The sequence below is a fragment of the Microcaecilia unicolor genome, chromosome 13 (assembly GCF_901765095.1).
Source record: "Microcaecilia unicolor chromosome 13, aMicUni1.1, whole genome shotgun sequence".
NCBI lineage: Eukaryota > Metazoa > Chordata > Amphibia > Gymnophiona > Siphonopidae > Microcaecilia > Microcaecilia unicolor.
This window is the reverse complement of record NC_044043.1, coordinates 72,840,355-72,867,947: the sequence shown is the minus strand read 5'-3', so window position 1 is coordinate 72,867,947 and position 27,593 is coordinate 72,840,355. Positions and strand designations below refer to the sequence as shown.

The 27,593-nt window shown below is 44.3% G+C and overlaps 1 protein-coding gene across 1 annotated transcript; it reads left to right on the top strand.

The window, feature by feature from the left end:
* Positions 1 to 11,990: 11,990 nt before the first annotated feature.
* On the top strand, positions 11,991 to 21,887 carry TMEM52 (transmembrane protein 52). Its single transcript, XM_030185642.1, has 5 exons — positions 11,991 to 12,164; positions 12,433 to 12,476; positions 12,685 to 12,726; positions 19,539 to 19,708; positions 20,677 to 21,887. Exons 1-5 carry the CDS (start codon positions 12,108 to 12,110, stop codon positions 20,979 to 20,981), a joined length of 618 nt encoding a protein of 205 aa, XP_030041502.1. The 5' UTR covers positions 11,991 to 12,107; the 3' UTR covers positions 20,982 to 21,887.
* The last annotated feature ends 5,706 nt before the right edge of the window (positions 21,888 to 27,593 follow it).

Genomic DNA, 27,593 nt, shown 5'->3' with positions numbered 1-27,593 from the left:
CACTGGGGGAGTCAGGGGAGGTCATCCCCGATTCCTTCCGGTGGTCATCTGGTCAGTTGGGGCACTTTTTGGGGACTTATTCGTGAGAAAAAAGGGTCCAGAAAAAGTGACCCAAATTCTCGCTTCTGGCGCCCTTCTTTTTTTTCGATTATCGGCCGAGGTCGCCCATCTCTCTTTGGCCGATAAACACGCCCCAGTCCCGCCTTCACCACGCCCCCGTCAACTTTGTCTGTTCCCACGACAGATTGCAGTTGGAGACGCCCAAAATCGGCTTTCGATTATACCGATCTGGGCGCCCACGGGAGAAAGACACCCATCTCCCGATTTGGGTCAAAATGTGAGTGTCTTTCTCTTTCGAAAATAAACTGGGTAGTGTATCTGGATAAGAACATAAGAACATACAGACTGAAGATCCATCAAGCCAAGTATCCTGTTTTCAGCAGTGGCCAATCCAGGTCACAAGTACCTGGCAAGATCCCAGAACAGTAAAATCCCAGAACAGTAAAACAGACTTTACGCTGCTTATCCTAAAAATAAGCAGTGGATTTTCCCAAGTCCATCTTAATAATGGCTTATGGACTTTTCTTTTAGGAAATTATCCAAACCTTTTTTAATCCCTGCTAAGCTAACTGTTTTTATCACATTCTCTGGCATCAAATTCCAGAGTTTAATTACACATCGAGAAAAAAAATATTTTCTCTAGTTTCTTTTGAATTTACTACTTAGTGGCTTCATTGTGTGCCTCCTAGTCCTAGTATTTTTGGAAAGAGTAAACAAGCTATTCACCTCTATCTGTTCCACTCCACTCAGTATTTTATAGACCTCTATCATATCTCCCCTCAGCTGTCTCTTCTCCAAGCTGAAGAGCCCTAGCCTCTATGCCAGCCTCAGATGTTATACTCAGGTCCATTACAGCAGAAAGCAGGTCCCTGGAGTAGTCTAGTGGTCGGTGCAGTGCACTGCAAACTGGTGGACCCAGGCCGATACATCCTCCTACCTGTTACACTTGTGACGGAAACTATGAGCCCTCCAAAACTTCCCATGAACTCACTGTACCCACATATAGTTGCCCCCTTCACCCATAAGGGCTATTGTAGTGCCCTCCTAAACACCCACAATGAGGAAAAGGAAGAAAGTTCTAGGAAGTTCCAGGTCAGTGACAAAAAGTTTCAAGATCAGAAATGGATACTGAGGATCCAAAAGTTTTCTTTAAAAAATAATACTGGGGTTAACTTAGGAGGAGCTTTCAAAAACTTGAAACAAGAAATCACATAAGATCAGCATGAGAGTTTGCCCATGGGCAGAAAACAGGGCTGGTATTCAGTGCCAATTTGCAACAGGTATTTTTTTTTTTTAAGGGGGACTTGGGTGCCCAGCTGCCCACTGGAACATTTGAATTCTCTTTGAAGTGGAGCCAGTGCCTTGATTAAAACCCAATTGCCGGGCATGCAGTGAGAAGAATTATGCAGAACTCAGTTTGGGTTGTAGTGGAGGAGTGGTCTAGTGGTTAGAGCATGGGTCTTGCAATCCAGAGGTGGCCGGTTCAAATCCCACTGCTGTGCCTTGTGATCTTGGGCAAGTCACTTAATCCTCCATTGCCTCGGGTACAAGTTTAGATTGTGAGCCCTCTTGGGACAGAGAAATAGCCAGTGTACCTGAATGCAGGGGTGTATCTGAGGTTTGGCGGTAGGGAGGGCAGGGGCTAGAGTGAGGGGGCACATTATAACCCCCCCCCCCCCACCGCCGTTAACACTCCCTCCCCTGCCTACCGCCATCACCATTATAACCCCCCCCTACCGCCGTTAACACTCCCTCCCCCACCTACCCCGAGGTCCGCTTCCTCTGGCTTTTTAAAATATTGCTTCAGCTGGCGGGGGACCCCAACCCCCCGCCAGCCCAGCCGCGATCTTTAACTTTTTCATCCTCGTCATGCAGCGCGCTGTGAAAGCTGCATGCATCTTTAGTTCCAGTTGGATGGAGTCTGACGTCGCAGCACGTTGACGTTACAACGATGTCAGACTCCATCCAACTGGATCTAAAGATGCATGCAGCTTTCACAGCGCGCTGCACGACGAGGATGAAAAAGTTAAAGATCGCGGCTGGGCTGGCGGGGGGTTGGGGTCCCCCGCCAGCTGAAGCAATATTTTAAAAAGCCGGAGGAAGCGGACCTCGGGGTAGGTGACAGCGGTAGGCGAGGGAGGGAGGGTTAACGGCGGTAGGGGGGTCCGGGGCAAAATCTGCAGGGGCCCAGGCCCCTGTGGCCCCACGTAGATACGCCCCTGCCTGAATGTAACTCACCTTGAGCTGCTACTGAAAAAAGTGTAGCGAGGGCGGCTGACACCCGGGGTGGGTCGCCGCTGCGCGCCCCCCCCCCCCCCCCCGGAGCGCATTCTTACATGAATTAGGAAGTGAGGGGCGTGTGAGAGGGCCGATCCGCCCCCGAGTGCACGTCGCTGGGAGCTGCAACAACTCTGCTGGTTCCTTGTTCTCTCTGCCCCGGAACAGGAAGTAACCTGTTCTGAGGCAGAGGGAGCAGAGAACTAGCGGAGCTGACACCCCCCCAGCGGGGTGCACCCGGGGCGGACTGCCCCACCGCCCCCCCTTCCTACGCCACTGGGTGTGAGCAAAATCTAAATAAATAAATAAACTGACTTGTGGATTGTTGGAATGGAGATTGGCAGAATGTTGTGTATCCTAGTAATTTTAAATAGAGGCAGTAAAGTTGGAAACTGTGCAAAAGACAAATGATGAGATGGGTTTCACAAATAGAGGGTCTCTGTGAAGCAGCAGTACAGTAAAGCAATATTTCATGAATTCAGGACTTGAATAACAGGAGTGCAAATTGTTTCTTTCCAACTCTGCCTCTGGGAAAATCAAACAGCCAAGCTCAGCGGAGCGTCCAAGAGAAACAAATGGAAGCAAGAAAGGAGAATTTCTTTTCTGATGGTTTCAGGGTAACTGTGAATAACACACAACCTTCAGGAAACACTGGGCCTCTCTCTGGTCACGTTGCTATTCAGGTGCCTGTATGGGAAAAGGCCATAAATGAATTAACTGAACAGGAAGGGTCAAAGCTTTCAGCTGCACCCATCCAGGTGCCAATCTACACTATAAGCTGTCTCTGAGGAAGAGACCTACCTGCAATACCTAGACTGTCACCACCCAAGAAAATGATCTAGACGACTTCATTAAATTACACAGGGCTTTTTTTTTTGAGGGGGTACTTGGGGGTACTGAGTATTGGCACCTTTTCCATTGTCGTTTTAATGATGGTCGCCACATCTCAAAAAAGATATAATGGAATTAGAAAAGGTGCAGAGGAGGGCGACGAAAATGATAAAGGGGATGGGACGACTTCCCTATGAGGAAAGGCTAAAGCGGCTAGGGCTCTTCAGCTTGGAGAAAAGGCGGCTGAGGGGAGATATGATAGAGGTCTATAAAATAATGAGTGGAGTTGAACGGGTAGATGTGAAGCGTCTGTTCACACTTTCCAAAAATACTAGGACTAGGGGGCATGTGATGAAGCTACAATGTAGAAAGGCGACTGAGGGGTGATATGATAGAAGTCTACAAAATTTTGAGTGGGGTAGAGCGGACAGATGTGAAGCATTTGTTTACGCTTTCTAACAATAATAGAACCAGGGGACACAAGATGAAATTACAATGTGGTAGGTTTAAAACAAATTGGAGAAAGTTTTTCTTTACTCAGCGTGTGGTTAGACTCTTGAACTCATTGCCGGAGAAGGTAGTGACGGCAGCTGGCCTTGCTGAGTTTAAAGGGAGTCTGGACAGATTCCTGAAGGAAACGTCCATTGATCGTTATTAAATTTTGGGATTTTGCCAGGTTCTTGGGGCCTGGATTGGCCGCTGTGGGAGACGGAGTGCTGGGCTTGATGGACCTTTGGTCTTTTCCCAGCGTGGCAGTGCTTATGTACTTATGTACTCAATGTGTAATTAAACTCTGGAATTCGTTGCCAGAGAATGTGGTAAAGGCGGTTAGCTTAGCGGAGTTTAAAAAAGGTTTGGACGGCTTCCTAAAGGAAAAGTCCATAGACCATTATTAAATAGACTTGGGGAAAATCCACTCTTTTTGGGATAAGCAGTATAAAATGTTTTGTACTTTTTGGGGACCTTGCCAGGTATTTGTGACCTAGATTGGCCACTGTTGGAAACAGGATGCTGGGCTTGATGGACCTTTGGTCTTTCCCAATATGGCAATACTTATGTAGGCTCTACACATAAATTCTGCCTTGTCATAGATTCTGTGACTGGTTGCAGGGGGCCTGGCTATTGTGGGGTGAGTCCCTCAGTGATCACTCCACCCCTGAAGGGTAGCCTGGCATTTGAGTACGGGCACATTTTTCGTTAGAAAAAAAATGTACTGACATTACACATTAATCTTGTATTCCGCAAAAGCCTTCACAGTTCAGCGTGGATCACACAAGACTAAAGAGTGAGACCATTCAGGAATTTACAGTTTGAATACATTAAGTTAAAAAATTCAACCAACATATTGAAATCTTCTGAAATAAAATGTTAGAAATTATTAGGAAAGGGATAGAAAATAAGAGAAAGCGCATTATTACGCCTCTGTATCACTCCATGGTGTGACCCCACCCTGAGAATTGTATGCAATTCTGTTCACTGTATCTTGAAAAAGATATAGCAGAATTAGAAAAGGTTCAAAGAAGGGTGATCGAAACGATTAAAGGGATAGAGTAACTCTCATATGAGGAAAAGCTAAAGAGGTTACAGCTCTTCAGCTTGGAGAAGAGATAGCTGAGGGAGAATATGATAGAGGCCTACAAAATCCTGAGTGGGGTTGAATGGGTGGAGGTGACTCAATCGTTTATTCTTTAAAAATAATAAAGAGGAGGCAAAGTTCCATCAAGATACATGGGAATACTCTTAAAACGAATAGGAGAAAACATTTTTACACTCAATGAATAGTTAAGCTCTGGAACTCTTTGCTGGAGTATATGGTAAAAGCAGGTGGGGGGAAGAGGGGTTGGTGGTTCGGAGGCGAGAATAGGGGAGGGCAGACTTGTATGGTCTGTGCCAGAGCCGGTGATGGGAGGCGGGACAGGTGGTTGGGAGGCGGGAAAAACTGCTGGGCAGACTTGTACGGTCTGGGCCCTGGGAGAGACAGGTGCAAATCAAGGTAAGGTATACACATGAGTTTGTCTTGGGCAGACTGGATGAACCATGCAGGTCTTTTTCTGCCGTCATCTACTATGTTACTATCTAGGTTTAAAAAAGGTTTCTGGAGGAAAAGTCCACAATCTGCTATTAAGGTAGTCATGGGGAAAGCCACTACTTATTCCTGGGATTGGTAACATTGAATGTTTCTGCTCTTTGGGATTCTGCCAGGTTCTTGTGATCTGAATTGGCCCCTATTGGAAGCAGGATACTGAGCTAGATAGACCATTGATCTGAGCCAGTATAGTTATTTTTATGATCTTACCTTGCCTTAAGCATAAGTTTGGAAAGGAGAGTCATTAAATAAATACATACTCCAAATTCACAGTGTCCTCTGTGTGTGTGTCAGGTAAGCAGTGTTTGATAATACAAGGTACAAAATATCACCAAAACATAACTCTAGTCCAACCTTTGAAAAGAAAGGGAAGACCGTCTCAGAGAATAATAATAGCCATGTATTAAAACAGCATGCCGGATGCTAACAGTATGTCAAACAATCTAAGTAGTGTATACAGTTCAGATCTCAATCATTGACTTACCTCACCCAAACCATCAATATTTGGTGTGATACTTAATGCAAATATGAAAAGACACTGCACCATCTATGCAGACTAAAAGGTCTTGTATTGGTAAATATGACTGAAGCATTCCAAAGTTCATCTTACATGTGTTGCTTGTCCTCCAAACTGAAATGTCCAGGTAAATAAGGTGAACAAAATTTTTTCTGTATTCTTAACTATATATGACCATCTCTGCGAAAAGGTTATTACAGCAGCAGATCCAAAATGGACGATTTTTCATGTCATGGGTCCATAAGCAGTCTGCAAGTTACATGTTTGAACTTCTGCAACTTTTTTATTTTTTCACATAAAAGCATGGGGTTTGAACTGTTGTATTACAGATTGTTTGCTCTAACAGAGTTTATTAAAACCTCATTTTTTGTTTCTGGAGATTGTAGTCACCTTTTCCCAGAGATGGTCACATAAATGTCACACTCTCAGCTCATAACTCCATATATCAAGTGTTTAAAGCAAATTCAATAAGCAGAAAGTATATGAGAAATATACTAGAACCACTTAATTCTGTGTCTTGCAGTCTTCTCAGTCTCTGTGCCTGACTTCATGCCAGGTTTCATGCAGGGGCGTAGCCAGACCGGCGGGAGGGGGGTTCAGAACCCGAGGTGAGGGGGAACATTTTAGCCCCCCCCCCAGCGCCGCCAACCCCCACCTCCCCATGCCATTGCTGACGCCGCCACCACCAATTTTGCCCCCCCTGCCGACGACCCTCTGAACCCCCCTCCCACCACTAACCCGCCGTCGCCTACCTTTGCTGGTGGGAGACCCCAACCCCCGCCAGCCGAGGTCCTCTTCTTCTCGCAAAAGGCTTCCTTCTGTTTCTGACGTCCTGCACGTTGTATGTGCAGGACATCAGACTCACAGAACGATGCCTTGCAGACCACCCCATAGCACTTTGGGTAGTCTTCTACCTCCCTTCTCCTACAGAGAGAATTTCCATCTTGGTTCAGCAGACCAAGGCAAGTCTTACCAGCGTTTTCTCTCCTCTTTCAACCTAACAAATCTATCACTCTTTTTTTACCAGTTCAGCATCCATCACTATCCACTTCCCACAGAGATTATTCAACCAAATTAGCAGCCTAGGCCAGTGATTCTCAACCTAGTCCTTGAGACACACCTAGTTCCACCAGGTTTTCAGGATATCCACCTGCATGAGATAGATTTACATACCAAGGAAGCAGTGCATGCAAATCTGTCTCATGCATATTCGTGGAGGATATCCTGAAAACCTGATGGGGTGTGCCTCAATGACTGGATTGAGAAGTACTGGCCTAGGATAGTGATTTCCCGAGATCAATCTGCATACACTGTCTCCTTGGTATGCAAATGTACCTCATGCATATTCATTGTGGATATCCTGAAAATCCAATGGGACTAGCTGTGTCCCAAGGACTGGGTTGGGAATGGCTGATCGACAGTTTAAGATACAGTAGATCAGGGGTCCTCAAATCCTGGCCTCAAGGTCTACAACCTAGCCTGGGTTTCAAGATTTCCACAACGAATATGTATAAGATCTATTTGCATGCAATGGAAGCAGTGAATGCAAATAGATGTCATACATGATCATTGTGGAAATCCTGAAAATCAGGCTAGAATGTGGACCTCGAGGACTGGATTTGAGGATATCTGCAGTAGATCTTTCCCAGGCCCTGGAGTACTTACAACAGATAAGTGCCTCTTTCAATAACATGCCTTAACACAAGTTATGAGCTCAGTTAAAAATAATAGGGCTTGCATGAATACATATCAGTAAATCAAGCCCTTAGTTTGTACCTGAAGCAACAGAGGGTGAAGTGACTTGTCCAAGGTCACGACCAGGTTTTGAACCCAGGTGTCCCTGAGGTTCAGCTTGCTGCTCTAACCACTAAGCTACCCCTCCACTAGTTTCCAGCAGCTGCACCTATAGCTGAGACCATAGGGTATCTGTTGTTTTGGTCTGAGAAAGCCCACCATGTTCAGTTCCCAAACACAGATGTAAAAACACCACAGATGGACACAGACACATAAGGTGTTCCAGTAGGTACTTAGTACATTACATAATACCTTAACTTAGGCAACCTTGACACCCTGACACAGCCCCTTGCACTCTGAACCCAAATGAAAAAAATAACACATACACTTTGTTAATTAAATGGGAACAACCTGGCCACAGCTTATTAAAACAAACAACCAAAACAGGATACCCGAGCCAAAATGTAAGCTCTTAAAAGCTAGGAATAATGCATCCCAGTCCTCTACCGTAAGCAAGACTGATCAACCCACTTGCTGTAACATAGTAACATAGTAGATGACGGCAGAAAAAGACGGCATGGTCCATCCAGTCTGCCCAAGACAAACTCATATGTGTATACCTTACCTTGAATTTGTACCTGTCCTTTTCAGGGCACAGACTGTATAAGTCTGCCCAGCAGTATTTCCCGCCTCCCAACCACCAGTCCCGCCTCCCATCACCGGCTCTGGTACAGACCGTATAAGTCTGCCCTCCCCTATCCTAGCCTCCCAACCACCAACCCCCCTTCCCCCCACCTGCTCCGCCACCCAAATTCAGCTAAGCTTCTGAGGATCCATTCCTTATGCACAGGATTCCTTTATGCATATCCCACGCATGTTTGAACTCCGTTACCTTGCGAGACTGGGAGAATGGGCGTGCAAGTGGCAGATGAAGTTCAATGTTGACAAGTGCAAAGTGATGCATGTGGGTAAGAGGAACCCGAATTATAGCTACGTCTTGCAAGGTTCCGCGTTAGGAGTTACGGATCAAGAAAGGGATCTGGGTGTCGTCGTCGATGATACGCTGAAACCTTCTGCTCAGTGTGCTGCTGCGGCTAGGAAAGCGAATAGAATGTTGGGTGTTATTAGGAAGGGTATGGAGTCCAGGTGTGCGGATGTTATAATGCCGTTGTATCGCTCCATGGTGCGACCGCACCTGGAGTATTGTGTTCAGTACTGGTCTCCGTATCTCAAAAAAGATATAGTAGAATTGGAAAAGGTACAGCGAAGGGCGACGAAAATGATAGTGGGGATGGGACGACTTTCCTATGAAGAGAGGCTGAGAAGGCTAGGGCTTTTCAGCTTGGAGAAGAGACGGCTGAGGGGAGATATGATAGAAGTGTATAAAATAATGAGTGGAATGGATCGGGTGGATGTGAAGCGACTGTTCACGCTATCCAAAAATACTAGGACTAGAGGGCATGAGTTGAAGCTACAGTGTGGTAAATTTAAAACGAATCGGAGAAAATTTTTCTTCACCCAACGTGTAATTAGACTCTGGAATTCGTTGCTGGAGAACGTGGTACGGGCGGTTAGCTTGACGGAGTTTAAAAAGGGGTTAGATAGATTCCTAAAGGACAAGTCCATAGACCGCTATTAAATGGACTTGGAAAAATTCCGCATTTTTAGGTATAACTTGTCTGGAATGTTTTTACGTTTGGGGAGCGTGCCAGGTGCCCTTGACCTGGATTGGCCACTGTCGGTGACAGGATGCTGGGCTAGATGGACCTTTGGTCTTTCCCAGTATGGCACTACTTATGTACTTATGTACCGTTTTCATCTCCACCACCTCCCGCGGGAGGGCATTCCAAGCGTCCACCACCCACTTGCTGTACCCAAGATGCTCCCGCCACACAGCAAGATGAGTCAAGTAAAGTAAACCCTTCTTCACCAAGCCATAACTTGATGAAAATAGCACTATTCCAATCACCCAGGCTTGGATATTCCTGCCCTCCAAGCTGCAAGGCATAGAGTAAGTGAAACAGGACTTTGAAGCAAGGGTTGGGTGGGCAGGTATGCTGCTCTCATTTGAGTCCTAGGGGAGAAAGAGAGCTCTTTCCATAAACTGTGGGCTTTTAAGCCCATGCCTCCTGCACCTCCCTTCCCAGCAGGGAGCCCTGCTTTGATGGGAAAGCTCTTTTCTGGCCACCAGGGCTCCCTGACTATTTCCAGCTTCTCCTTCCCCAGCAGGGCACACATGGTAAGGGTGGCTTCCTGCACTGCTCTTTCTGCCTTATTACAAAATGAGGTTAAGCCAGGTGAGCAAGGACATGGGACTGGAGGTTTCTTGTGGAATCCAGCTTCTGGGTAAACAAGTTTCAGAGGTCTTTTGTGCCCAATTGTTGGAGGACTAGGGCTGCAAATGATCAGCAATCTGTATCTTTCACTGTGGGGGTGGGTAAACAGCAGGCTTTCTGTAAGCAGGCTGGCTGTTTGGCAGCACTAGACTGGTTGGGTCAGGCCAATTCAAACTTTACACATCCTGGTAGAGACGGTCAGCAAAATAGAACTGTGGTTGGCTGTTGCTGATTTTCATTTGGGAACTGGGAGAGTAAAATTACTCTAACCACTCAGCTCCAAGAAATAAACCTTCTGTTTAGGATGACTGCACAACAGAAATCCTCTAACCCCAATGTTTCCCAAGTCGGTCCTGGAGTACCCCCTTACCAGTCAGGTTTTCAGGATATCCACAAAGAGTATGCATGAAAGAGATTTGCATATAATGGAGGCAGTGTATGCAAATCGCCTTCATGCATATTCATTGTGGATAGCCTGAAAACCTGACTGGCAAGGGGGTGCTCCAGGACTGACTTGGGAAACACTGCTCTAACCTATAATCTTTAAAGTTCACATAATTTTATTGTAGTTTTGACAAAAAAAAAATAGAAAAATACAATATAAACAATACTTAACGGTATAAAACAAGAACTATCATTAACAATATAAACAAAAACCATTACAATGAGATGATGGTAAATGTCATTCAAGTACTGCTATAGAGTAATCAATAGAACTAAAACATGGAAAAGAAAATAAGATGATACCTTTTTTATTGGACATAGCTTAATACATTTCTTGATTAGCTTTCGAAGGTTGCCCTTCTTCGTCAGATCGGAAATAAGCAAATGTGCTAGCTGACAGTGTATATAAGTGAAAACATTCAAGCATTACTATGACAGTAAAATAGATACCATTGGAGATTCTACATGGAATGTTGCTACTATTGGAGATTCTACATGGAATGTTGCTATTCCACTAGCAACATTCCGTGTAGAAGGCTGCGCAGGCTTCTGTTTCTGTGAGTCTGACGTCCTGCACGTACGTGCAGGACGTCAGACTCACAGAAACAGAAGCCTGCGCGACCACATTGGTGATCCGCAAGGGCCGACTTCTACATGGAATGTTGCTAGTGGAATAGCAACATTCCATGTAGAATCTATAGAAATCAAACAAAATAAAACATGGAAAAGAAAATAAGATGATACCTTTTTTATTGGACATAACTTAATACATTTCTTGATTAGCTTTCGAAGGTTGCCCTTCTTCGTCAGATCGGAAATAAGCAAATGTGCTAGCTGACAGTGTATATAAGTGAAAACATTCAAGCATTACTATGACAGTAAAATAGATACCATTGGAGATTCTACATGGAATGTTGCTACTATTGGAGATTCTACATGGAATGTTGTTATTCCACTAGCAACATTCCATGTAGAAGGCTGCGCAGGCTTCTGTTTCACATTGGTGATCCGCAAGGGCCGACTTCTACATGGAATGTTACTAGTGGAATAGCAACATTCCATGTAGAATCTATAGAAATCAAACAAAATAAAACATGGAAAAGAAAATAAGATGATACCTTTTTTATTGGACATAACTTAATACATTTCTTGATTAGCTTTCGAAGGTTGCCCTTCTTCGTCAGATCGGAAATAAGCAAATGTTGGTAGATGACGGTATATATAAGTGAAACATCAAAGCATTCCAGTGATGTCACTTTTATATATTCTCTCATCTACCAACGTTTGATTTAATTCCCTCCAAGACAGCCTTAGCAGGGTCCACTTTTGAAGCGAAATATTTATCTATTTTGTTTAGGATGTTATCCATATTTAATTATATAATTTGTTCTCTATCTCCATGGGAAAGTATGTCCAAATATTTAATATACAAAGGAGACCAGCAAAAGTTAACAGAACCTACATTTGTCTGCGTTGTGTAGGCATTCATGAGCATAGCTTCAATATTTGTCCTAGTTGACTGGGTATACAATCATTTTTCTGGTTTCTCTCCAAAGCCTCTCAACTAGCCTGGAGAACAAAAAAAAAAAAAAAATACCAGATTGGGCGGGAGGAGGCGGAGCCTTATAATTCTTACTGGGCGGGGCGTTGGAGAGAGGAAGGGTCAGTTTCTGCAAACGCATAAAATAGTGTTACTGAGCAGCAAGCGAGCAGCAGTGCGTTCCCTTAGTCTAAATGAAGCGTTGTGCGTTCGGTCCTGGGTTAGTGTCTTGTGCGTATTTATAGCACGAGGTGGAGAGGATTCAAGAGCGGAGACTGAACCATGGCTGATCCCTGTGGCTTTTTAGTTTTCACGACTCTGCTGGTTCTCTGGCTGCAGGTTAGCAACCTTCTGTCATCATCCCTGGGGAATTCATGATTATGGGTGAGATCTCGGCTCCCTCTCCACAGTTCCCCTTTGTTGTGAGGAGCCGGCGGGAGTTGATGCATCCACCAGGCGATTCAAATAATTTCTGAGTGGCAATTTGCAGGTGGCTTTCAGTGGAATAGGAAGCACGTTTGTTTAAATTGCACAAAAAGATTTTTTTTTCCGCCCTTGCTGGCTCCTTTGATGTCTATTGTATTAACTTCTGCTTCTGTTCTTACAGGTTTCTGTCTGTTCTGCTGACGGGACTTGTAATCCCCCTGAAATGTAAGTGCTAAAGTCCTTGCTGTTTTTCAATAAAAGTGTACTTAACGAGCCCCTTTTTAAAAATCTAATAACAAAGAGGGGCATGAATGATATTGAATGTCTACAGAAATTAATGAGTAACCTAGTATTGTAGTAGTTACACGGTTCGGTATAAAAAGTTCTTCTTTGTTTATTTTACCGAACTTTTAATGTGGCTTTTCTTTCGCAGATGTTCAGCGACCACCAGCTGGACCAGCCTGTGGTATGTGTGGTAAGTGCAGTTAACAGTTTTTGAACGTAAATGGAGTTTAAAGTTTTTTGATAACGACTCCTGCTGGAATACTTATGAAATTGTTCAAAGATGCATAGGCACTTTTAAGATCCAAACTGATTTACGACACTATTTTGCGGCAAAAAAAAAAAAAAAACGGATACCGCGGGATCCGCGGAGGCCTCTCGCATCCTTTAGTAAAAGTTTGAAATTTCACTTTTTTTTTTTTTTTTTTTTTTTTAACTCCCGTTGCCTATTTTGCGGCGGGGCCCCCCTAGCCCGTGACTACAACCAGATGTGACCTATTCCGTTGGGTTACTGTGGATGTGGTGATTGAAGTAATACGTATGGATCAGTGTTTAAGCGGCAAGAACATAGCTATATATACTTTTACGGTTTCAGACAGAGGGTGCTCCCATGATTCGTAATCAGCCGAAAGCTATTTCTTTGTATGTTCGTAGAATTCCTCCTCTATGGTAAAGATGGGGGGGGGGGGGGGAAATGCAGTAACCATTTATTGACCTAATTTAGTAATATACGGCTTGAAGAAATACCTAGGAAGCTTTTTTACGGTCATATGCGTGAGAGGCACTTGCACGTCTCTCAGGGAATGCTGTTTATTTAAGTGATTTCAGATGCCTGTATCTGCCTGCAGGAAGGGATTGGCTTTGATTTAACTTCGCTACCAGGCCAGCACGTTCCTACTCTCTCTTCTGAGCTCAGGTTCTGTGACGTGGAGTAACCCGACACCACGTGGGCTATTTTGGGCTTCAACGCCCCAACCCCCAGCCAATCCGAGGTAGCAGCAGCTGTTCGTGTACCTCTGAAGATTCATAGAGCCGAAAGACCCACTATCTGCCCGGGGGAGGGGGAAGAATACCCGGTACAGAATCGATTTTTAAAGCTGAATCGGTTGTGCAAATGTAGTAGCGCGGTGACATAGTTCACGTGCAGATGCTAAACTGCATTCGAGCTTTTAACATTACTTAAAACCCGTTGGGTTGCTTAATCACGCAGGGGAGAGGGGTATGAATGTACCGCCCCTTGAGTTGTATAGCACTAATTGCAACGTGGAAAAGAAGGGTCAGTGACGTAGCTCAGCCTGGACCTAGGTGCCTAGGGTACCAAATATCCAGGCTAAAGAGGAGCCTACTCCCTTTTCTTTTAGCGGGTGCTTCAAATGGACACGTGTCTTTCTGACATCTTCCATATTCATGCCTTCGGCGTAGCCAGAAAATAGATTTTGGGTGGGCCTAGGCAAGAACTGGGTGGGCACCAAGTGTTCCCCCCCCCCCCCCTAAAAAAAAAATCTCAGCTGGTGAGAAAACGCTTCTTTCCACCTTCGCAGTCTGCAGCAGGCATGCGCTGAAAACTGAGCATGTGCAGGTGCTGGTAGCCTGGAGACTAGCATTTTTCTTACCATCAGGGGGAAGTCTTCAGCTGGTAGAGCTTGGGATCACCAGCTACCACTAAATGTGTGCTGCCCACCTGTGGCTACGCCACTGGTCAGAAGAATCATATTTTGGCTCTCCTCACTCAGCTTTGTTTCAAGAGCCCCTTGTGTTGGGTTCAGGGATCAGATGTCCCAGGTGTAGGTAGGTGCTTGAGCAAAGTATTTTGTTTAACACCCTAAGCTTTTGTAAAGCAGGCTCCTGTGTGGAATAAATGCCCTTATTGCTGCCTCCCATCTAGAGACCCACTGAAACTGCTACCAAAAACAAGTTTGGGTGTGTGAAGGACACTAAAAACGAAAATTAAAGGTCATGTACATAAAACTTGCTATCTGTTTAAATAGAAAGTATCAAAATGGCCCCAAAAAGTGAAATTAGCGGTCAGAATAGTGTAGCATGATCAACCAAGCAATAAGTGCCAAAATTCAATTGCACTAGACCCTATCTAGTGAAATTCCAAGTGTTCTTCAAAATAAATATTCAGTAATAGATGGAATATCATTTTTTTTTTTTAAATCAAACTTACCTGTGCTCCACAGTTGACATACAGGATCTTCATGTCTCACAATAGGAAGATTTTCAAGAGATAATGCAGAGGCGTAGCCAGATGGACAATTTTGGGTGGGCCTGAGCCCAAGGTGGGTGGGCATAGAATTCACCCCCCCCATCCCCTTCTGGTTTGCTCCTCTCTCCACCCCTCCCTGCCCACAAACCCCAAATATTAAATACTTGAGCTGGTGGGGATCCCCAAACCCTGCCAGCTGAAGATTTTCTCCTCGAGGAGCCAGCACTCTTCCAAATGGCAGCCAGCAGCACTTGCCTCAAACGGATGCTGAGCATGTGCAGAGGGGCCGGTCTCAGTGTCAGCTCAAGGCAAGTGCTGTTAGCTGACATTTGGAAGAGCGAGGGCTGCCCAAGGAGAAAAAATCTTCATCTGGCAAGGTTTGGGGATCCCCACCAGCCACAGCAAGAATGTCACAATTTTGGGTGGGCCTGAGTCCAAGGTAGGTGGGCCCTGGCCCACCCAGGCCCACCTGTGGCTACGCCACTGTTATAATGTGCACAGTTCAAAGATAGGGTGGTGCCCAGTAAAAGTGATCAGTCCAATGCTGGGAGATCTCGTGTCCCAAAACCCAGGGAGTCCAGTGGTAGTGCTTTGCCCCCATCAGTTGACATTTCTGGCACTGAAACGATAGGAGGCAGTTAAGGGCTGCCCCATAAATGGCCACATTGCAAGTGTTACTGCATCGCTGTTCCCATTTTTTAAAAAGTCTTATCTGCTGCGGTAAAAGGGGGGCCTTGGTGTGTGGCAAATCCACACGCCAATGCTACTGCAGGGGCCCTTAGTCTCTAAATAACAAAAAATTTAAATCCTTGACCCACAGTGCCTCAACACGGCTTCGTGTTTTACCAGCAACTTCAGCAGGAGGAATAATTTAAAAAGCATAAATATGAACTTTATGTTCTGGATCTCATGCAGCCTGTGACTTATGCACAGTAATAAAAATAGAACATAGTAACTAACTTAGTAAATTTGTATGAAAACCAACCCCCTAAAGAAAAAGTAGCCAAAATCCTCAAAAATTCAAAAGAAAAAAAAAAATCAGTGGTCTCTGAGAATCAGTCGGTAATAATTGGGGGGAAAAGAGCGCCTTCAAGTAAAAAGCAAATACGAGTCGTGTCATCAATCATGTAATTCAAATGGATAGGTGGAACAAAGAACTAATCACCATTCAGTGTCTTTATTCAAACCCTGTGTTCTACAGAAATATACATTTTTGCTCCTTATATACACTTCTGCGAGAGAGCTCCTCCTGGAGTGGTATTTATGTGAAGCAGCACCACAAAGTAAGGCAATGACTTGCTTGCTGCCAGTGTTCAACAAGTGGAGCCTCTGCTCTTCAGTGGTCAGACGGCACAACTGGGTGACACTACATATTGCTTTCATGCTTTGCATGTTGAGCATATTTGTATTCCGGGTAGCAATAAAAATTTCACCTTGGAAGGAATTGCAATCTGTACATCCTCAAGTTGTGTACACTCATTTATGTCCTTGCCAGAAATTGTATATTGGCCAGAAAAGGCATGCAATCAAGCAGCGTATTGCTGAACACTTGAGCTGGGTGGTTAATTCTGTTTTTAGTTTTCTTTTTTTTTTTTTAATGTTCTGCCTATCTGAATTACATCATTGATGATGACATCCTGTGTTTGCTACTTAATTGAAGGCATCCTTTTTTTTTTTTTTTCTCTCCAGTTATTCTACTGACTTGATTCTTTTCTGAAACTGCCAATCGACTCCTTTCTGTGAGTGGCTTCACCTAGTGATTGTTTTTCTACTTATTTTTTTTGCGTTTTTCTTGAATTTTTCAAATATTTTTGAGGATTTTGGCTACATCTGCTTTTGTTTAGGAATGGGTTGGTTTTGATACATATATTTTATGCTTTTTGGATTATTTCTCCCCCCCCCCCCCCCCCCCCCCCCCCCCCCCCCCCCCCGATGAAGCCACTGGTGAAATACAAGGCCGTGTTGAGGAATTGTGGATCAAGGATTTGGGGCTCATTTTCAAAGCACTTACTTAAAAAGTTACATAGGAGTCTATAACACTGTGAGTCTTAAGTGCTTTAAGCTTTGAAAGTCTTAAGTGCTTTGAAAGTCTTAAGTGCTTTGAGTCTTAAGTGCTTTAAGCTTTGAAAGTCTTAAGTGCTTTAAGCTTTGAAAGTCTTAAGTGCTTTAAGCTTTGAAAGTCTTAAGTGCTTTAAGCTTTGAAAGTCTTAAGTGCTTTAAGCTTTGAAAGTCTTAAGTGCTTTAAGTCTTAAGTGCTTTAAGCTTTGAAAGTCTTAAGTGCTTTAAGTCTTAAGTGCTTTAAGCTTTGAAAGTCTTAAGTGCTTTGAGTCTTAAGTGCTTTAAGCTTTGAAAGTCTTAAGTGCTTTGAGTCTTAAGTGCTTTAAGCTTTGAAAGTCTTAAGTGCTTTGAGTCTTAAGTGCTTTAAGCTTTGAAAGTCTTAAGTGCTTTGAGTCTTAAGTGCTTTAAGCTTTGAAAGTCTTAAGTGCTTTGAGTCTTAAGTGCTTTAAGCTTTGAAAGTCTTAAGTGCTTTGAGTCTTAAGTGCTTTAAGCTTTGAAAGTCTTAAGTGCTTTGAGTCTTAAGTGCTTTAAGCTTTGAAAGTCTTAAGTGCTTTGAGTCTTAAGTGCTTTAAGCTTTGAAAGTCTTAAGTGCTTTGAGTCTTAAGTGCTTTAAGCTTTGAAAGTCTTAAGTGCTTTGAGTCTTAAGTGCTTTGAGTCTTAAGTGCTTTAAGCTTTGTAAGTCTTAAGTGCTTTAAGTCTTAAGTGCTTTAAGTCTTAAGTGCTTTAAGTCTTAAGTGCTTTAAGTCTTAAGTGCTTTAAGTCTTAAGTGCTTTAAGCTTTGAAAGTCTTAAGTGCTTTAAGCTTTGAAAGTCTTAAGTGCTTTGTCTTAAGTGCTTTAAGCTTTGAAAGTCTTAAGTGCTTTGTCTTAAGTGCTTTAAGCTTTGAAAGTCTTAAGTGCTTTGTCTTAAGTGCTTTAAGCTTTGAAAGTCTTAAGTGCTTTGTCTTAAGTGCTTTAAGCTTTGAAAGTCTTAAGTGCTTTGTCTTAAGTGCTTTAAGCTTTGAAAGTCTTAAGTGCTTTGTCTTAAGTGCTTTAAGCTTTGAAAGTCTTAAGTGCTTTGTCTTAAGTGCTTTAAGCTTTGAAAGTCTTAAGTGCTTTGTCTTAAGTGCTTTAAGCTTTGAAAGTCTTAAGTGCTTTGTCTTAAGTGCTTTAAGCTTTGAAAGTCTTAAGTGCTTTGTCTTAAGTGCTTTAAGCTTTGAAAGTCTTAAGTGCTTTGTCTTAAGTGCTTTAAGCTTTGAAAGTCTTAAGTGCTTTGTCTTAAGTGCTTTAAGCTTTGAAAGTCTTAAGTGCTTTGTCTTAAGTGCTTTAAGCTTTGAAAGTCTTAAGTGCTTTGTCTTAAGTGCTTTAAGCTTTGAAAGTCTTAAGTGCTTTAAGTCTTAAGTGCTTTGAAAGTCTTAAGTGCTTTGAAAGTATGCCTATGTGGGTTTTGGGACACAGTATTAGATTGATGCTCAACTGGGCACCACCCTATTTTTGAACTGTGCACATTATATTGTCTTGAAGATCTACTTGACGTTATTGTGGGACATTAGTTCTACTTTGAAGATCCTGTATTTTTTTTAATCAAACTTTTTCTATTGAATATTTATTTTGAAAAACATTTGAATTTTGCTAGGTAGGGTCTGGTGTGATTGAATTTGGCATTTACTTATCGCACACATTTTTGGGGTATTTCTTGTACTTTGTGCTATTTTGGTTTGTTTTACTTGCTATTTAGTTTTTTTGTTTTTTTTTTTAATGTATGACCACTAATTTTCATTTTTAGTGTGTTGTTTTTTGGAGGTTTTGAGATATTTGTGATTCCCATTTTGCATTTTTTGACGTGTGAACGTGAACCAGTAAGGGCTGCTAGGGGTTTTTGAAGCTTGCAGCCTGCATCCCTCTGCTAAACCCATAGTATCCAAACCAGAGTGTAATGAAAGACCATATTTTACTTCCAAGCAAAGTAGCTTCCAAGTTCAGTTTTGTTTAGGAGACTTTTTGGTGAGTCCTGGTTTTAAACTTACATCCCCAAAGCAGTGTGGGATTTGTAGTCCATGATTCTACTTATTTAAATCAGTGTTGCAGGTCCCATAATGCATCATGAGGATGGCAGAAATCCAGGACTGGCCTAAAATCTCCCTCCTGCAACTGGGTAACTTGGAAGCTCTGACACATTGATTGCAGCTTTAAAAAAAAAAAAACTAAAAGCCATGGTGCTTTTTACAGTGGTTGACTCCATGCCGTGCCTGGAGTGACAGCAAATATCATGACTCCAGAGGCTAATGCCTAAGGCTATTATCCCAAACTTACACACACTTAAAATTCCTGTTACAATTTGTATCAAAAACATTTGTTTGGTACACTAACATATAAATTATTGTGGAAGATCACAACTGCATTACTTGCAATCAGTGCAAAAAAAAAAAATACAAAGAGGAGCTCTTTCTCTCTTCCCCCCCCCCCCCCCCCCCCCCCCCAAAAAAAAAAAAATGTACCTTTAATCCTTAGTGGTCTAGTGGCATGGTGAGACAAAGTGTAAATTTTCAGCTTCCACCAAAAACACACGGTCACTTTCAGCTGAAAATGAGCTGGCTATAAATTAAAATATCCTTTTGGCGGAAACCTAAAGTGGGTAGAGAGAGGATTTTGGGCCAGTTTGGCTCTGTAACCAAAACCCAAATTCAGTTGACCTCTGCCTGGAAATAAAAAGCTGTTATGCTGGACTGTTGTAGCTTTAACCTGTTCCTCATCTCTTCAGGCTGATACTGTTCACCATCTTCTTGCTCTTGCTGTGTGGGGTTACGGCCAGCTGCGTACGCTTCTGTTGCCGGAAGAAGAAACCGCCAGCACAGCCTTGCCCAGCTCCCCCATATGAGGTTACAGTCATCGCTGTGGATAATGAGAGCACCATCCACAGCACAGTTACCTGTGAGTTCCGCATTCAGCACTGGAGGGAATGTTCAGCTCAAAATTGAAACCCTAGGTTTTTATTCTAAATAACTTGAAGGACCCAGGGGCAGTGGAACACCTTGTTTAGTGTTGGATGGGGGGGGGGGGGCACACAAGCTCTGCTCCATTCCTATTTTATTTGTTACATTTGTACCCCACATTTTCCCACCTATTTGCAGGCTCAATGTGGCTTACATAGTACCGTCAAGGCGTTCGCCAAATCCGGTAGAGAACAAATACAAGGTTATATTGTGGTCGGATAAGGTTGGTGCGTTTCAGGCACTGTGAAGGTCCAAGGGAGGGAAGGTTGTATAATGTCCAGTACGATCTTCCTTCCCTACTACCCCATAGTCTATTGGCCCAGGAGTGCTCAATTCCCCCCCCCCCCCTCTCTCTTCCATGTTGACTCTGTGCCTTTTCAAAAGAAAAATGTACATTATAAATGTAGAGACCAGTATTCAAAAGGATTTAACTGGGTAGGAGAGGCTCCTGCAAGGTCAAACCAAGCTGAGCTGGGGCAGTGCCTCTGAATATTGTGTCTAAAATGTCAAAATCTAGGCAGTGGAGGGGTGCCCTGGGGGCACTGGGGAGGGGCCAGCTCTTATGCAGAGATGGGTCAGATTTGGTGCCTGCCTGGCTATGTGGCCGGTCCTTCCGCATTCCAATCTTTGACTGCTTAGCTCTGCAGGTGCCAGCTGAGATCCACTGCCTATACCTGCATAATTCCAGGTCTTAGCTGCTGGGTTGCCACTTCTCTGACACACTGCCACCAAGAACCTTTGGCACTTACCTGGGGGCCATCCATAGTGGGAGGGGGTAGGAGTGGTCCCCTTGTCCTGGCTGTGGTGCAAAATGGCAATGTAGAGTCTCTTTATAAACCATAAATAGAACTTATGCAGGATTAGAAAGCTAGATGTCCTTATTTTGTCTTCTCTCTCTCATTTCAGCATACAGTTCTGTGCAGTATCCTCACATCTTTCCCTTCAGAGAAGTGGACAGAAGCTCCATGTCCCCACCTGCTTACAGCCTTTATGCACTGGAATTACCACCAGCTTACGAAGAAGCCATAAAAATGGGCAAGCCTGGCTTTGAAAATGAAACGGCTGTTATAAGCCCAAAACTGACAAATAACCGAGAGGATACAACGTCAGAGGAGCAGTTAACTGGTCACCCAAGAGACGAATGCCCTAGTGAGCCAGCGGTACAGACTTCTACCGAAGGTGGAAGCCAGGCCCAGGAGCCACCAGTGTAGCTAGAAGCAAAGAATGATGCAGACTGGGTTAAGAGAATGAACCAACAAAGCCAGTGTTTGGCTCCAGTGGCCCTCGGATGATGCCACTTCAATGTCTGCTTTGAGATTACTGCAAAGAATGTGTTTCAGTGAAGGCATTAACCTTCGGGTGCCCCCTTCAGGGGTATCGAATGAAACTAGATGCTGGGTTTTTTTTTTGGTTTTTTTTTAAATATTAGCTGGATTGTGGGAGGAGCACATGGCTTAGAGTACTGTGGAACAATTTTTCAGTGTCGGGAACTTTGTTGCTTCTGTTTCAAGCACATCATTTTGATTTGTGGTTTACAGATGTACCTTGAGACACCATGATGTATGTGTCCAGCTGTAGCATTCCCCCACCCCTGTATCTAGAGTTCCATGTCATTCCCCCACCGCCGTAGCTAGAGTTCATGTCAATAGTGGTGACTGCAGTAAAGGGATAAGACCTCCATGGAATTTTTTTTCGATACTACTGACAAACCATACTCAGCAAGCAAGGTGTCGAGCTGCTGATTTTTCAGCTGGAAATGGAATCTTACCCCCACCCCCCTGTAATGCAGTGAGCAGGATCTGGAAATGATGCTTATGGTTTTTCTCCCTTTTTCCACTATCCATGCCATAGTAGCCCTTGTCACAAAATGGCACCCTTTTTTGGTTTCTAAGATCACAAGCATGAAGGGAGAAATTGTAACTCGAGCATTGGAAAATTTGGTAGTCTAGCTTACTTTCCAAAAAGAAGGCCTGAGATTGCAATGTCTGCACATATGTATCAGCGGAAGATTTGGCTACCTCTGTGCCAATGGCAATATATCAAGTCTGGATAAACTTAAAAACAGATTTTTCAGGATGTTAGACATGAGGGGTTATGTTCCCCCCCCCCCCCCCCCCCCCCAAGAAGAAAAAATACATTCATATCTTAAATGTTTGTTATGGGAACTAGTGTTAGAGGGACAAGACAGTCACCACCAGCAGGATTATCTTCCCATTTTGCTACCTGTATCCAGTGCTGCTTTAAACATAATGCTGCTAAAATGTTTAAGCATGCCTGTGACCAGGAATTGTTTGAGATTAGCCATGACAGTTACATCAATACTGGGTTTGGACCTGGGCTCCTGGCAAGTCACCTACCTGGTGGGGGGGTATGGGATGCAGGAAGAACTGAGGTGGCCAATCAGTTTGGCTACTATATATGTCTGCTTAAAGCTCCCCCCCCCTTGTCCCCAGTTTTAGGAAGCTGATACCTGTGGTGTACATGGCAACATAGGTATATGGGAGGGCTAGTCTTGTTTAACTTCTTTCTTTGTTTGAACACAAATACCTTACTATTTCCTCTTTAAAAACAGATAGTGGAGGCCTACTGTGCAATACACTTGTGCTCCTGTCTCGTAGTTCATAGCAGGGATGGGCAACCTACAGCCCACAAGCCGCATCTGGCCTGACAACTAATTTTGTGTTCTGTAAGCAGAGCTCTTCTTTCTTCCAGTCCTGTGAGACTAAAGAAAAGCACCCGCCCAACTAGGTAGCAGTGATTGAGCTTCAGCAGGAAGGAGTCTTGGGCACTGCATACACAAAGGCCCTGTTTGTCCTGCCCCTTCTGACACATTCATGCAAACGGGGCCTTTCAATGTGGTGCCAAGGCTCCTCAGCACTGAAATTCATAGTCTGTTCTGAGCTTGGCATGTACCAGAAGCAAGGGGAGATCTGTTTGTGCTGAGTGAGGAAGAGAAGTGGTGGTATTGGGATCAGGAGAGGAGGAGGGGGGATAGAGAGAGGAACTGGTGCACATAGAATTTGGAGGCTGGGAAGAGGAGCTTCTGCAGTACATAGACTGTGGAGCAGGTGCATGGAAGAGAGTAGGAAGGGGAGATAAGTACAATAGAAATGGTAACCATGTGGGTAAAAGAATTTTGAGGGGGACTTTTATCTGGGGAGCAAGGAAATTAAGTAGGGGGGAAGAAACTAGGCGGGCCCCCCTCTAGGAATAGCGTTGATGTTTATGCAGCCCTCTGTGTAAAGAGGTTGCTCATCCCTGTTTCATACAGACAGGGTATCCCTCCAAATTCATGCTAGGTGGGGAAGGGGTGATGGTGGAGAAGCCAGATCAGGGATCTTTCCCTATGGCCTCGGATCTGTTCCTGGGAGAACATCAACTTGGGCTGGGTCTAAATTACAGTAATTGATCCAGTGCTGTTTCAAAGTCACATGGAGGTGATAGAGCTTGAAATGTTGCACTAGGGAAAACTGTTAGTCTCCATTTAATTTGAGCCCCTTGAACATGGGGCTGGTACCCAGTTCTGAATTTTTGCTGCCTCGTGTTAGCTCCACGCACCTCCAGTATCTGGAACTGTGTGTCTTCAAACTGAATGAATGTTTTAGCTGGTTTCTTCCTAAAATACATTTCAGAGTAGAACATACTTCAAAAATGTTACCTTTTAACCAACCGTTTGAACAGTTGAAATGGACAAGGATATAGCATGGTTGGCTTAACTGTAAAGATCTAACTTGGGTGAATTGAGAGTTTATGGAAGGTGCTGAATGGACAGTACTACAATCTAAAGCCTAATTATTGTGGGATAGTCTTGGGCAGAGTAACAGTTCTCTATATGCTCCTGCTAATGGTTTAGTTCTCGGGAGTGACTTTAGGGATGTAATTTGGACACCTGGGAACTGGACTAGACTGAGTTTTAAATACCAAATGGTCTTCAGATATTAAAACCTCAACTGAGCGAAAACAAGGAGTGGGAACAGAGGCAGGCTGGAAAAGGGTGATCAACTTTAATGAATGATGACTCAAGGTACTATGTTTTGGCACACAAGGTGGCTCCCTCAGGAGGCTTGGTTTGTTCCAAAAACAATGGGTCTTCAATAGATGAAATCTGGGAAGAGATGGTCTTTAAAAAGACCTTTGGGAGTCCTGGTGAATGCTGCTGCTTCTGAGCCAGATAGGAATGGTTGAGCTAGAGGTGAGAGGCTCTGACTAGCCCCTGAGCCAACAATCCCACTAACTCCAAGCATTCTTCTTTGACAATTACAACAAAATCTTCTAGGCATGTCTTCTCTTGGAGAAGGCCAAATATTTTCTAGCAAATTGCTAATGTAATGGACTTGTTGCTATGTAACAATCTTTTTAAATATGAAACTTGTGTTCTCTCCCAGATTTTTAAGGCTAGGAAAGGGGGCCTAGAACCGTTGTCTTCTAGTAGCCAACATTTAGGAAATCAACTCTTTGCCAGAAGCTGTATTATGAATTTTATGTAACAACTTTGTATTTGCTGTGTATATTATGTCTTATTTTAAACCAACCCAATGGGTTTGAAAATACAAAATAAATTTTTTTTACAAGTATTGAATCCTGTTTAGCTCCTTTAAAAAAAAAAAAAAAAAAAAAAAGCTCAGATCACATTCAAACAGATGGCCTTGTAATGGACAATCTGAAGGGGAAATGGAGCCCCTGTGATTTTGGGGAGGGGCTGCATCTTTAAAGATGAATCTATATATAGATACAGCTAGCAAGATAGGAGGGAGAGAAAGTTCAGATCACACCCACTACTTCCTAATTTTAATTGGCCCTGCTAATTTTTTTTTTCTTTCCAGTTTGTTGTTGCACTGCCAGGAAACTGGCATAAAACATTCCTATGGGTATGTGTGCACAAGAAGGGAGGGAAGGATGTCCCTCTCCGCACCCCCCCCCCCCCCTCCATACTAAATACTTTTGCTGATTTAAGCAACAAACTGTAGCTCAGTTTCAGTGATATCAGATTCCTAGTTCATGTTTAGCAGCTGAAGTCACACATCACATGCCTGGATCAGATGAACTGAAGGGGTTTTCCCATTTTATGGCAAGGGGGAGGGGATGCAGAACAGGTTCATCTAGAAAACAGGATCCAATCTGACACCAGAACTTCTTCTTTAGTTTGCCAGTGTTGCCTTTTGAACCTGAGATAAGAGCAGCAAAAGCTCAGTTGGTATCATGTTGAGATTTAAATCCTGCAAATGGCCTAAAGCAGCTGTCAATGCATTTTAGCATAACAGCTAGTCAGTTTTGCCTCTCCTATTACCTCCCCTCCCCCATCCCCAATCAAGGTAAGAATGTGGTTCTTCACTTTTCATCCAGGGACCAGGACAAACCTGCACTTGAATTTCAGTCACTTTATAACTTCCTTTCGCACCCCTCTGGGGATAGTGCTGGGCAGACTTATACGGTCTGAGCCAGAGCCGGTGGTTGGGAGGTGAGGATAGTGCTGGGCAGACTTATACGGTCTGTGCCAGAGCCGGTGGTGGGAGACAGGGATAGTGCTGGGCAGACTTATATGGTCTGTGCCCTGAAGAGCACAGGTACAAATCAAAGTAGGGTATACACAAAAAGCAGCAAATATGAGTTATCTTGTTGGGCAGACTGGATGGACCGTGCAGGTCTTTTTCTGCCGTAATGTACTATGTTACTATGTAAAACCATTCTGCAATGGGGAAAATGGTGCCAAAAAAATGAGTGCCCTGAACAGGTGCTGAATGGGCCAAGGTGTATCGTTATAAGCAGCCAAGTTCAGATTGGCCTGTGGCACATCTAGTCCCCATGTCAGGTCTCTCATTTGGTTCCTGAGTGCAGCACATATTTGGTATTCCATCTTCAGTCTAAGGAGCACGGTATATCTTCTGTCCCTACCTGTGTGCAAGAGTGGAGTGGGACAATGGTCAAGAGAGATGCTGGGTTTGGGGCTGGCTCATTTGCACATCTGTCTCTTAGAAGTGTACAGGGTGTGGTCCAAACTTGCATGTTACTACTGTTTCCTATAACAGTCTGATGGTGGTTTCTTTTGGGGTTACTGGGCCTGGGATGTGGCGCTCATGAGCAAGGAATTTACAAAGTAAGGGAAGGTTTTGGAGCTCTCAGGGCTGTAGCTGCCTCTGAGCCTGCCAAAATGCCCACAGCTGCCCGATGATGGGGGTCCAACTTCAGGAACCCCCTTCCCTGTGCCTGCATGGGTCCGGTCTCACTCTAGCATCGCATTGGCAGTCTTCCACACACTGCTATGGTTGCAGAAGAGGCAGCGTTTGGTTGGCAGGCTCTTTTCCTCTTCTGTGCAACTTCCTGTGGGTGGGACACGCCAAAGGAAAGGCCCCATTGGCCAGAGTTCAGTGCTGCCTCTGCTAAGACTACAATAACAGTGGGTCGGGGACTAGCAGCAGTAAAGCTGGAGCAAGGCCAGACCCATGCAGGTGTATGAGGAGAAGGGGGGGGACAGGAAGGGAGAGATGCCTAAATGGGTGGGGGGGGCACAGTAAGTGAGGAAAGACAGAGCAGAGGAACACTAGAGCACAGCAACCAAGTGTTGGGTGGGAGTTTCCATGCTTGCATGGGAGAGCAGCAGCTGGACCTCCAAAGCAGGAGCTTCCTGCCCAGTGATGGTGAGTTGCTAGGTCTGACTTCCTTGATGTGCAAGTGTTTATACAGAGCTGAGTCACTCCTGGCTTTCCCTACTCCACTGATAGACATCTAGTTCAGACTGGTCTAGAAAGAAGACTTGGGAGGGGGGGGGGGGGTTGTTGGGAGGAGAGATAGATCTGGAGCAAGGGAGGGGCGAAGTGGACTTGGGGGGAGAGAAGACTGGACCAGGGTCAGGGAAGACAGAAGTAATAATCTACCACACTGTGGGGTTGATGAAGGAGGAAGGGAAGAGAGAAGCTGGACCCACAGGACAGATACAGAAGCAATGCTGGCCATGGATGGAATAGGGATAGGAACACAGAGGGGCAATACTGGACACAAGGAGTGAAAGGAACACGGGGGGGGGGGGGTGTTGATGGTATAGATAGGGCTACACAGAAAAGATTAATGCTGGACATAGCAAAGAAATATCAAAGGAGAGAAGGCCCTGGAGAGAGTTAAGGAAAAGCGGAAGAGCCACACTAGGACCAAAGCAATGCTCAGATAACAAAGGTAAAAAAAATATTTTTTTCTGAAGTTTTTAATGTAATATTTCAGATTTGAAAATGTGCATCCTTTTCCCCTCCCCCCTATCCTGGGAGCTATAGTGTTATAGGGGACTCATCTCAATTTTTCTGTCCTGAGTCCGCTCAGTCCTAGCTATGCCACTGCTATATTGTCTTATCTGCTTCCTCTCCAGACTGGTGAAGATTCACAACTCATTTGAGGCTACCTAGAGCAAATCTGAATCAGATTCTGCATTTTTCCACTTTTTGTATAGCTATTACTGTCACTTTTGTAGTATACAAAGACTTGGGTCCAGGGGTGTAGCCACAGGAGGGCCCTGTCCACTTTCGGATCAGGCACCCTGTTGGTGGAGCTGGTGGGTCCGTGACTCATCAGCTGAAGTAGTTCACAGCCTCCTTAATGCCCCTCAGATAACAGCAGTGAGTGGCTGATGCTGGCACCCCACACGTGCCAGTTCTCATGTATGCTCAACTCAGATGTGAACTATATAAGTATGTGCAAGGTGTTAGCAGCTGGGAGTACTGCTACAGTTGAATTATAATGGGATGTGGATATCTTCAGCTGGTAGGGCTTGGGGGATCCCCACCAATAAAGGTAACTTAAGCTGAGCAAGAAGATGGGGGCAGAGAGGAAATGCATCA

Excerpts from the sequence above, each read along its gene's own strand:
- TMEM52 (XM_030185642.1), top strand. The coding sequence starts at position 12,108 with ATGGCTGATCCCTGTGGCTTTTTAGTTTTCACGACTCTGCTGGTTCTC. Across the intron at positions 12,727-19,538 it reads ACCAGCCTGTGGTATGTGTG|GCTGATACTGTTCACCATCT; the intron begins GTAAGTGCAGTT and ends TCATCTCTTCAG. Across the intron at positions 19,709-20,676 it reads CATCCACAGCACAGTTACCT|CATACAGTTCTGTGCAGTAT; the intron begins GTGAGTTCCGCA and ends CTCTCATTTCAG.